This window comes from Seriola lalandi, unplaced genomic scaffold (genome assembly GCF_002814215.2).
Source record: "Seriola lalandi dorsalis isolate HSWRI2012SDOR001 ecotype SW California unplaced genomic scaffold, Sedor1 jcf7180002054875, whole genome shotgun sequence".
Classification (NCBI taxonomy): domain Eukaryota; kingdom Metazoa; phylum Chordata; class Actinopteri; order Carangiformes; family Carangidae; genus Seriola; species Seriola lalandi.
The window spans coordinates 725,363-738,046 of record NW_019525428.1 but is presented as its reverse complement, the minus strand read 5'-3'; the positions used below and the strand labels follow the sequence as shown (position 1 = coordinate 738,046).

Here is a 12,684-nt window from a genome sequence, read left to right as displayed (position 1 = left end):
GGCATCATGGCCAACAGAGCATTGGCGGCATAGCCGATCTCAAACAATGACATCATCTCTGCAGGACTGGCAGGCATTGAAGGCTGGCTGCACTCTCACCAGGCGCTGCTGAGCACAGTTTGCATGTGTAAGTTAGCCTGTGCTGTTAGCGACCATTGTGCTAGCGGCTACAGGGAGGAGGCATGACTGAGCCACTGCTCTCAGCGCTGTGTGACAGCAGGAGTGAGACTCTCTTCAGAGGAGCCGTCACTGATAGAAAGCAAGGTGTTGACAACTCCAGACAAAATAATTATCATTTACTTAGGGGGGATGTGGAGGTTGGCCGCTGTGATTGTGTGGAGGACATTAGTTATTGTGTGGAAACGAGGCAGCGGGTAGAAAGAAGTGATAAATATTAGATTCAAGTCTTTGAGGCTGAATCAGACGCCGACAGAAGTTGTTCCGCAACAAAACAGCTCAACAGCAGCAGCACAAAGCCAAAAAGTGAACAGAGGCAAAAAGCTAATGAAGATGTTTCCACACACACACACACACACGCACACACACACACACACACACACACGCACACACACACACACACACGCACACACACGCAGTGGGCTGTTGTGCCTCCAGCCATGAGTGCAGCTTCTGGGAGGCTGATGCTGCTGTAGATCTCTATCCACCATGTTGACAACTTTTAATTTGTATTTTCTTCCCATAAAATGACAATAATCACAATGATCACATCACATCACTGCTTTTATTGTGACGGGGGCTTCTAGTGGCGTCGTAACCCACAAAGAATTATGAGCCGACTCTGCAGTTCCTCTCAGTTTCTATGGAGCTTTTCAACTCTTTGTTCTGGTTTCACATCCTGCGGCTTCACTGTTTTGATTCAGTCTCTCAGCTCTCATCGGCCACAGGAAGTAAACAAAGACGTGCTACGTGCCGCGATCTAAACCGCAGACAAAGTTAGCAACGAGCTACCTTTTTATGGTTGCGTGTTCAGAGGGTTACAGCTTCAACTCCTTAGAAAGGCGAGTACGTGCTGAGGCTACAGCAGCAGCTGTCACTCGTCATGACGAGCTGCTTCCTTGGAAACATTAGAGAAACTGAAGAGGAACACACATCTAGCGAAGCCACCTTTGCTTCAAATCATACTGTGAACACACTGACTGCCCGGCAGCAGTCTCCTGAAGCACTGACACAAGGTGAAATAATCATCAGTCACCTGGATGTGACTCCAGCTTTACAGGGGCTTCACTTTCACACACACACGCCTTACAATTTTAATTTTAAAATCAATAAAATTGCCATTTTGCTCATCAGTCTACACTCAATAACTCATAATGACAAAGTTTTTTTGCAGATTTATTAAAAACCAGAAACTGAAATCTCTCATTTACAGAAGTATCAATCACTATTGGCCAGTTTTCATTATAAATACGTGATCTGTAGATCAGCATTAACGCTCCTAGTCACCGATCACCTGTGGTTAATACCTGGTGTCTGCGGCTGAGAGAAGCACTGTGTGGTGTAGTCCCGCCTCCCGCCTTGTTCACTGCGCCACCAAAACAAAACAACATGTCGGCCGTGTGGAACAAGGCGTGAGGGACTGACAGAACGTACGGCGTCTGCAGAGCACGACAAAGATGATCGGTATCAACAAACAGATACGGGACAACATAAAACTCTGTTTTACATTCAGTTTCAATATTTCTGAGATTTACAGAAACTCTTTTACCAGTTACTATAGACCTGGGAGATATCCAACATTTATGTCTGATACAGTCCAGCCAAGTATCTTTGTTTAATATCTTTGTTTTATTATAAAAAAATATTTTTATAATATAATCATATTATGAATTTAATGTTTTAGTTGCTTTTTTATAATATATTTATATATTACTGTATTTGATCTTTCAGATTTTTTATTATATATAACTATATTATTATTTCTTATGTTTCAGGTATGAGGAAGTTTAATTATCACATGCCAAGGTAAAATGTGAAATGAGCAAAGCAGTGAAATGGGAGTCAGAATAAAATAAAATGTGATATTATGAAAAATATCACATATATATCGACTGAAGCCTCTGCAGAACCTGTACGTGGTATCTCCAGAATAGTTAAGGTGGATATTGCCACACAGCGAACCCCATCACCCTGATCTCTCTCACACTACAACAGCAGCAACACTGGACATGAGTTGTGCCACAGACTCATCATCAGACTCAGTTCATTTATACTAAAACTGAAACAGGGGAACCATCACTTCCTCTTCCAAAAACCAGACAGACACTCTATTTTTTCTATTTCTTCTAATTATTCTGTATGATATTGAATACATTAATATATGTAAAAGATTTGAAGGGAAACAGACGAGAGTTCAAATGTACTTTTTTAGAAATTGTGTTTTTGAAATGAGAAGATGGTGGTAAAAATACAGGTTAACGCGCCACAACGTGCAGCACAACCTGCATGTGGCTTCTCACTGTTTATTTACACTCCACACGGTGATTAAGAGGGGTAATTGTAACATCAGGAGACCAGAAATAGCAGTGACACGTCTCTGAACAACAACAACAGCAGCAGCAGCAGCAGCAGCTGGTGAAAGAACAGCAGACACGAGGATTTAAAACTGTTTGACTTTTCACCAGGACGCTCCTCTGCAAACCTGCCTCGTGTTTCTAAACAGTGGAAATACAGCGGATTAATTCCACACAACCGAGCAGCAACAATCAACCACCCAATGTTCCACACGATACGATGACGATGACCTTCTCTCTTTATAGAGCGACGGTCAGACAGGTGCTGATTCTCCTCCACGCTCATTTTATAACAACCTCAAAATGTTCCACAATCCAGTGGCAAGAAAAGTCAGGGAACCGTTTGGAGTTTCCTGAATTTATATATCAATTCGTCTTAAAATATGATCACAACTTCATCTAAATTACAGTTATGAACAATCACAATCTATTTAAGCCGATAAAACACAAATCATTGTATTGTTCGGCTTTAAAAACCGCTTCAGATAGACGTCATTGATTGTTACTATGGTAACGTTGGTCTTAGGCCTGAGTTAGTCTGGGGGAAAGGTGTCTAATGTTTTTGTTTCAAAAATGAGTCAGTCTTTATTTATGTGGAACGGTCTGACTCGCATTAATCTATGAGCAACATGAAGACATGGAGCAAGGCGCCTTCGTGAGACTGGCCCCAGATCAGAGGGTTAGAGACGCTTTCATTTATATCTATACATCTGCTGATGTGAACAATGTCTCACAGAAACAAGATCTCAGAAGTTACAGAGCCGCCTCAAAGAGTTTAGATCTTCATCTGACCACAGTCGACCATATGCAAATCACCGGAGCACAGAGTCGGCGACGCGACGCGACGGAGGAAGCTGCTGCTCTCCAAGTAGAAACTAAGGTTGAACTGTTTGGGAAGAACACGCAGATCTATGTGCAGCATTATGAGCTTCATGATCTGGGTCTTTGGGGGGGGGGGACGCCAGTGGAGACGCCGTGGACTGAGCTGAAGAAAAACACCAGACATCCTGAGAATGTGTCCGAGCTCTACGAGGAAGACGGGTCCAGACTTCCTCCTGAACACTGAGCAGCTACTGGAAGAGCTGGTTTCAGCTCATTGTGTTCAACAAGGACATGAAACACTATATTTGTTTTGTGTTATTAGCTTAAGCACACTGTGTTTGTCTGCACTCGTGTTCAGGTGCGTCCTGTTTGCTTTAATTATCCTTGAGATGTGTCCACCTGTGGTCGACTGAACTGATTGGACGTACACACCTGTGTATATAAAAAGGTGCACATCAGGACAAAAACCAAACCACAAAGTGCAAGAACTCTCTGTGGAGCTGTGTGATAAAACTGTGGTCAGCCAAAGGTATAAAACTATTTCTAAAGCTCTGAGCGTTCCCAGGAGAACAGTGACCTCAATGATTGTGAAATAGAAGAAGTTTGGAACCAGGACTCTTGAGTTTGGCGTCTGGACAAATTGACTAATGGCCCAAGAAGGACCTCGGTCAGGGAGGTAATCAAGAACCCAATGGTCCCTCTGACAGAGCTTCAGAAGTCCTCTGCAGAGAGGGAAGGACCCGACAGACGGACAGAAGCTTCTAGACTGAAGCCACTTTGAGAGAAAGTTGTATGACGGCGTGCTCGATTTCAAACAGCATTTAACCTCCGACAGCGAGAGGAAAAAAGATTCTCCGTCTCGGCCTGATGAGACAAAGATCGAAACCTTTGGGCAGAACTCTGTGTGGAAAGGTTTCAGCTGCAGGGACAGAGAGACGGGTCAGAACTGAGGGAGGGATGAATCAAGCCGAACGCAGAGTGCACGCAACCTGAGACTCAGGTGATGGTTCACCTGTCGGGAGCACAATGACCCCGGAGCAAACAGCCAGGACAACACGGGAGTGTCTTCAGGACGAGTCCCAGCCGAGGCCCAGACTTAAACCCCCGACGACCACGTGACGGGAGCTGAGGGCGGCGGCTCTCAGACGCTCCCCGTCCAATCTGATGAGATAAACTGCTGAAAACTCAGATGAGCGAAGCTTGAAGAGAATTAACCGAGAAGACTTCTACAACAGTAATTAATTAAGCTCCTGAATTTCTTTTGTAAATGGGAGATTTCAGTTTTAAATTTTCAAGAGATTTGCAAAAATATTGTTTTCACTTTGTCATGGTGGGACATTGAGTCTAGATTGATCGGCGAGAAACAGGGCCGCACGAAATGCATTATATTATATTTTGGCAGATACTGTGATTCCAGTTGGACTGATCATTTTTACATTTTATTTTCAATGAAAACATATAAAATTTACCAAAACTTTTGCAGCTCCTGTGATTTGAATTTTCACACTTGGCCATTTGAGATTCTGATTCTATTTCTGAAACCACTCTGTTAACGAATGTGGAGGTTTAAAAAACATTTATTAGGTGAAAACAATGACGGCTGAATTCCCTTTAGCTGCTTCAGGCTTAAAGTCCTGGTGTCGTTCACGCTGCCTCACTGTCAGGGCTTTGCTGAGGCACCTGAATGTTATTAGTAACACACCTGGGCTTTTCCTACTGTGACGACTCAAAATGTCTGCTGGTATAATAGTATAATATATAATAATTAATATATAATCATTTTCAAATCTTTTCAAAAAGTGGAACCTCCTGGGGAACGCAGTCAAATATTTACCTGGTTCAAGCTTCTCAAATGTGAGAATTTGCTTATTTGGATGCAACACAAGCTCTTTTGAAGACGTCCACTTGGTGCCTTCGGGATTATTTCACCGTTTTTCCAACATCTTATCAACTAAAAAAAAAAATGACTTGAAAGTTAAAACTTTTAACTCTTGGTTATTTTGTTCTGCTCCAACCAAAACGATGCATGTCCAAAAGAAGAAGAAAAACAACTAAGTTTTCTAAAAAGTTTTGTGATATTTTACTGGGTTTCACTTACAGTTACTTTGACTCTAAGGGATCCATGACTGGGGAACTCCTGCTGTTAACAAACTTTCCAAAATTTCAGCATTTCCTCTTGAGACAGCAGAGAGAGCAGCTTCAAACCATTTCGTTGCCACCTACACTTCGCTTCCTGTTCTCTTCTACTGACAACAACAACAACAACAACAACAACAACAACAACCATATTGTTTCATTTTCCTGTTCACAAACCACAACACCTGGAAGCTCACAACCTTTACAGACTCTTAAGTGTTTTCTGGTAACTTTGGCACACATTTAATCTCCATATTTCCTGGTTAATTCTTACTTTTTGTGTACTTTCTGCATCTAATTCACTGCCACAGACAGGTTTCCATTAACAGACTTTTAAAAAAAAAAGAAAAAAGAAAAGAGAAAGCAAGTATGAGAGCTGGCATTCATTTGCACACATGTTTAGTGAAGTGTAACGCAGTGTAGCTGCACTGGAAACACCAGGTGAACTGCTCTGTTCGTCGCTTTGAGGTTAAAACGAGTCACTTTACGCCGTTTTCCCTCCCGACGACCGTGAACACAACCGGAGCCACTTCAGCAATAAAGGTGCAAAGAAATGATGTGACTTAGAAAACAACAGTAACAGTGGGGCTTGCGTAATTTTTCTTGCAAGACATCTTTGCCAGCTAAGGGCCAGTCTGAGGTGATGCACAATGTTCCGACTGTAAGTGAACAGGATCACCGGGGATGCTCTACATTACCTGCCCGTACACCTTCGGCATGGTCGATTCTCCGGTGCTCCGGCGGCTTCGATGCTGCGGGTAGGTGCCGGAGTCTGACCCGCCTTCGGAGGCACCGCGGTCGGCCAAATGCAGCGCTGGAGCCGCGGCGCCTCCTCCATCTCCGTCTGGGAAATCCTCATTCGCTTCTATCGTGAAAAAGCCTCTGTTTTGAGGCAGCACGTAGCTCTGCTCCGGGTGAAGACGAAGGGTCGACGAATTTATTCCAGCGACCCCGAGGACTAATAAATACAACGAACACCGAAGAGACGACTGCATCCTGCCCGCTTGTGTTATCGCCATGTTTGTGTACGTTTGGCTCTGGGTTAGGTAAGACTGAAGAGCTCCTTCTACAGGCGGCGATGTCCCCGGTGCTGCGTTCACGAACCATGGGAATGTCGGGAAGATTAGCATTCCCACCACAAAGCATGCATCTGTCGGCTTAGTGGTACACACAAAAGGCAGCTAGCAAGCCTAAGGTGTTCCACGCATTTTTTTTTTAGTTTTTATTGTTTTTTATTGAAAGACAAAAATAAAAGAGAAACACACCATTAAAAACGCACGAATAAAAAAAAACAATAATAAAAAATAAAATTTAAAAAAACACATGAAAACAGAAACAAACGTCACACAGCCATATTCAACCTACCCAAATGTAAATGTTATATGTGTTCATACAGTATATTGATTTTCCATATATATGAAATATAAGAACATTTAACCTCCTAAGACCCGTGTATTTTTAATTTCTCTTTGCTATTTAGGCTGATTGGGACCTGATGAGTGTAACAACAAAGAATTATCTTTTTACATGATGTAGTTTCTGAGAAAAATGATGTCCACATATGAGGACATTAGTTTTAAATTTCGATAGAAACCAATAAAGAGACAATTGAGTAATGATGTGCAAAACTATTTATTTGGTGCCAGAACACAGCAGCATTTTCCTGAGTGCAAAAACAAAATGAGAAAGAACAATTGTGCCCCTTTGAGCAATATGGCTCATTTGAAGTACTGCTAACAGTTGCAGAAAGACGTATGTCTGTAACAAAGTAAAAAACATTCAGAACATTTTGCATTGTTACTGTTCTAAACTGTTCATTTCAATTTCTGAACATGGCTCATATGTGGTCACCAGGCCCTTGTTGAGAAAAAGTTAGTATTGTGGTCTAGAGAACCCAAAATGTGAGGTCCACATATGTGGACGCCAGGTCCTAGGAGGTTAAAATGAAAATATATATTTAAAAATTGATATGAAACGTGTTAGAAATTGTATCTGTATGCTTGTATTTAGACATATATTATGTATGTGCGAGATGGGCATGTTTGAAATCAATAAGAAAAACATATGTAGGCTTCTAGAATTTTTTATATGTATGTTTATGTATGTAAATTACAATATAAATTGAATATATTTCGTTAATATATATGGTTGCAACATGTTATACCATATAAAAATGCATCATATAGATATTGTTAATATATGCATATACAAATTGTGTGTGCATATTTCATGTATTGACATTATTGTGAAAAGAAACGTAAGAATGATACATTTATGTAAAATTAAGGACAAGCAGAAGCATTTTACTCACTAATAACAACAACAATAATGATAATAAATGAATAATGTGCAAGTATTAGGCTCCTCACCTGTTTTAAATCTTAATCCTGTTTCTGTTTCTTATGGAAGAATTTTTTTTTATGGAGAAATGTCTGGTTTTGACTGTTCCAATCAATGACCATTGATTTGCTGCATTGCCCACAATGGCCTAATATACCCAGAGATATTAAATGGATATTTACGTCTGTTTAAAAACTATGATATCAGTATATATCATTATATGGCCCCAAACCTAGGTCCCCAGTAAAGTTTCAAGAGTGTGAGAGTCTCAAATAAAGTTTCAGGTCCTTGAGGTCAAGTTTTCATAAACAAATTGCAAGTTAAGATAATTGCACGTCTTGAAAATTTAACTGTAATTTAAACATTTTCATATCCGAGCTGTGTGAAATGTGTTTTTTTTCTTTTTACAAGTCCTTTCACCAAATATACCTAATTATTAAATAGCCTATATTGGAGAGGTGTGGCCATGCAAGGCCTTCTTGACCTCTGAGTCCTAAGTATAGATGCTTATCACAGCAGACATATTGGCCTGTCCTAGCAGGAAAAGCACAGGTGTAATTAATAACATAATATATGACTTCAGTCTATTTACATGAGTTAGTTCCAGGAGTGTGTGAAGATTCTCAGTCGTCCAGGTCACGGTTTCCCTCGGGGGCTGAACAAAGGTAATTGGAGTTTCTTGAGGTTGTTGAAGACGTTTGCACCTCTCATCAGAACTGAACATGCTGTGTATCCTGATGTTGTGAATTTACTCTTTGGTTTATGTTGCTGCTTTATGGTTTGATTTGACACAGTGAAATAATCCACTTTGCTGCCACTGGGTAGCAGAATTGATCTGCGGTTTAAACCCACCACTTAAGCTGCTTCCACTTTACTTACAGTGTGGTAATCGTCCTTTGTATAATCCCATTGATGTTATCCACTGAGACTATATGGTGGGGTTGGGACACACTGCATGTCCATGACAGCCATCTTATTTTAGTCTCATTAAAAGAGATATTTTCCATTTGTAAAAAAGTAAACAACTCTTAATTTGTTAATCTGTCACTTTCCCAGCTGGTTGGTAGGTAAAGGTGTACAGAATATTAAGACTGAGCTATGCATTGTGTTTATTTGCCATCGTAAGTTGTGGTCTTTTTATTAAGTTGTATTATTAGTCCGTGCATGAAGTATAATTCTTCTGCAGTTGTTCACGTTGTATGATGAAAAGTTTAAGGGGTTTTGCCTAATTTCATTGACCTATTTGTGCTGAGTGTAAATGTATGTTGACGTCTTTCTTCAGTAGCTGATGCTGCATTAATGCTGTTAGAGCTTTACGTGTGTTATTGTCCCACTGAATGAAGACGTGCAATTCAATTCAGCGCACCAAACCTCCAGTTTGTTCCACTATCCAACTTGTACAATAAAAATTGAACAAGGAAGTCAGGATCGTCTTCAAAGTAAAGGTTGCACGTTTTGGACAAAGTGCCGGCTGCAGCTGCCAATTTAAGGAGAGCTAAACTAAATAAACAGACTGTCTAAAAAATGAACATAATTCACAACTGTTATAGGGTTTAAATTTCGAACACTGGAATTACTATAATATCTAACGATTCATGTATGTAGCTATTCATCAATTTATTGATTTGAGTAAGGTTACTTAATGTGTTACTTTGAGTGAACATTAAAGGCTATATATGTATAGAGCCACACAAGAGCTGTGTGCTGCTTATCACCAAACGTCACAGTGATGTATAATAAACCAGACGGCTGATAAATGAATGAAGAAACCAAGATAAAGTGTAGTAGTAAGGTGTTGAGACAAAACAACACAAAAAGTTGTTAAACTGGGCTGAAAACTGGTGCCTGAAGGCCACAGCATCAGATTCACATCATTTCATCCTCATTAAACCGTTCAGGTCACCAGGGGTGACTGGTGTGCACATTAAACACATGGATCCAAGAGCCATTTAACCATATATTCTGTTCAGGAAACACACAAATAATAAAGAAAGGGTAACTAAAACATCTTAAGCTCTTAATGCATCAAAAAAAAGAAAAAAGAATCTCAAACATTCACCAGGATGCTGTTTATCCTGTTAACAAAGAACAAAATTAAATGCAGGATACAACTTCTAAATTACAACCATTTGCCTTACTAACAACTAAAGTCAAATAAAATCATAAATTAAGATTCATTGAAGGTAAACATAATTTGAAAGAAGTAAACAATAATTAATAACAAACAAAGGACATCGGTTTCCAGCAGCCTGCGGGTGTGGCAGCGTTGAACAGCTGTTGAACATAGTGGAGCATTTAGCAGCTAAAGAGACAGATTTCCCTCAGGAGCCGGTGGAGACCAAACACAGAGCTGAAAGAGAGGGAACACTGGACTGAGATCATCATGAGACATCAGGTGAATAATACAAACAATGTAAATTAAAAGTTATAAATGAAGACAGATCTCAGACAGATGTTTGATCTCACCTCTGGAGTCTCTCCTTCCCAGGACAGGAGGTGTTGTTCCTCGTCGCTGCCTTGACCCGTCACCTGGGCTGCCTCTCCTGGTGTCTGGGAGGGAAGACAACTCGCTATTTCTCCTGCTCTAGCAGAATTTTATGTTTGAATGAAAGGATAATACACAATATACTTCACCACAAGCTATGAGACACACTCATGCACCTGGGATGAAGTGGTGAAGGTGGAAACCAGAAGGCTGACCCCGCCCTTTGTCAGTCTACCAGTCTCTGTGTGCAGCTGCACACCTGCTGGGTCCTTGATGCAGCTGATGTGTCTCCATATGTCCTGGATGCAGCCAGAGAGAGACATGTTTCAAATCTTAATGTTGATATTTGTGTGTGAATTTCACCCGTTCCTAGAAAAACTCCCTGGTGGGAAGCACCTGTTAGGAGAGAACACTGGAGATTGGTGACAGATCAGTTAGACGTACAGTGCATTTAAAAGTTCTCAGTCACTTTACATTTTGTTTTTGTTTTTTTCTCTCTTCTTCTACACAATGAAATTGTTCATTAATGAATGAACTTAAAAATGTCAGCAAGCTAGCTGCTAATGCTAGATGCTAATGCTACCTTCTTATAATGAAATCATTGATGAACAATGCCAGTAAGCTAGCTGCTAATGCTAACAAGGTTTCTTCCCCTCCGCTTCCTGCTCAGCTGTCTGTTACAGGTGTGTGTTTGTTCCCCACCGTGGTTGTATTATTTCAACCTAATATGTCTTATAATAGGCTGTTTATTTTTCTAATGCTGTTATTCATGTCATGTGTCATGGGCACAGGGAAGGAAAGAGTGATCCAGCAAACATGAAGTCCAGCTGCAAGTGACACAAAATCCTTAAAGGAAGGTTCAAAATTCATAAGCTGCCCCAGTCCTAAGTCCAACAGCAGCTGTGCATGAAGTTCAAAATACTAAGAGATAATATTCACAACATTCATAAACATACAGTTCATTCATTTGAAAGCAATTTTAACTAAATAAAAGGTTTAAATGTCACATGTTATTCCTGTGCCCAAGGACAGTTAAGTCTGTATTATTTGTCTTAAAGCTAGAAATCAGAGAATCCCCAAATCCTCCACAGACAACACAAGGGCACTGACTTTGTTCTGTGTCAACAGTTGTGTAATCCATTAAAATATCGATTAAATGTCATAAGTGACTAATGAAAATGTTGAGTGCACTTTTTAATTGAACCCCCCACATTAAGAGCTAATGAGTGCAAGTGATGAACTAATACAGTAGATAAACAGACTCTGTAAGTATAAACCTGCAAATGTCATATTCTAAAAACGCCAAAGGCTTGTTTTCATCAGTCAGGCTACTGAAGTTATAAAGCTGAAATTACTTTGAGCCACTGTGAGAAATGCATTACCTCACTAACCCAATAATCTACAGTAGCTGTGTAGTGCACGTCCTAAAAGGTCTCATCCAGATTTTAAATTGGACATCAGGTTTAAGATATAAAACACTCTTTGGTGTGAGAAATTAGACAAACATTTTCAGGCCTCACAGCTTCAGAGCCCCAGTCATTGTTATAGAACAAACCAGGATGACATTGCACATTTTAAGGTTCTCCCTTTGGTTTCTAACTTTAGAGGATAGTGCAGCATGTTCACAAATAATCACCAATCTGTTCTGGGGCACAGGAATAAGAAATTCAATTCATAAACCCAACCAACAAACAAATAAAGTATCCTAACAGATGGTATTGTATTATTAAGGGATACAATATTTAATGTGTGATATAGATACATACAGATCACATATTTGAAAACATTTGATCACATATCTGAAAATAATTCATCTATATATTGATAGATACTGTATATATAGAGAGAAATAGTGGGGTCTAAAAGTCTGAAACCACTTTCTCATTTACTTCCATTAACAGCTAAAAGCAAAGTTTGGTCTATGATGTGTATGATCATCATTAATTATTTTTATAAAAAGTAAATGAGTGTGTTTTCTTATCTTATCCATCAGAGATATTCACTTGTCAACAGTGAATGTTGAACACCTGAATTTACGAGATTTCCCTGAATGCAGCAAGTGACAGACACGCGCAACTGCACGAGCGTTATTTTGAATTTTACTTTAAAAAGAAAAAATCGATAACCACCTCCAAACTGTATCGATTGTTCTCATATTAACAATGAACTAACAGACAGTCCGTGTTGTCGTCTGTTAGCTGAATGAATATATGACATATTTAACTTCTGTGTCTTGTAAGTAGATGTTAGCTAACGATTTAAAACCCCCACCGTTAGCTATTTAATACAGTGGCAGTTATTTGGCGGTTAGCTTACCTGCTAACTTAATCTTTAGCTTTGTGTTTGCTAGTTAGCCCAGTAGCACTCGTT

The 12,684-nt window shown here is 40.0% G+C and overlaps 1 protein-coding gene across 1 annotated transcript in view; it reads right to left on the bottom strand.

Moving 5' to 3' along the window:
* The window catches only part of sorl1 (sortilin-related receptor, L(DLR class) A repeats containing), a 74,284-nt gene extending 67,763 nt beyond the window's left edge, over nucleotides 1–6,521 (bottom strand). Inside the window, exon 1 of the mRNA XM_023428486.2 lies at nucleotides 6,188–6,521. Coding sequence (XP_023284254.2) covers nucleotides 6,188–6,508 — 321 coding nt within the window. The 5' untranslated portion in view covers nucleotides 6,509–6,521. The remainder of the gene's footprint in view (nucleotides 1–6,187) is intronic.
* Nucleotides 6,522–12,684: the final 6,163 nt, after the last annotated feature.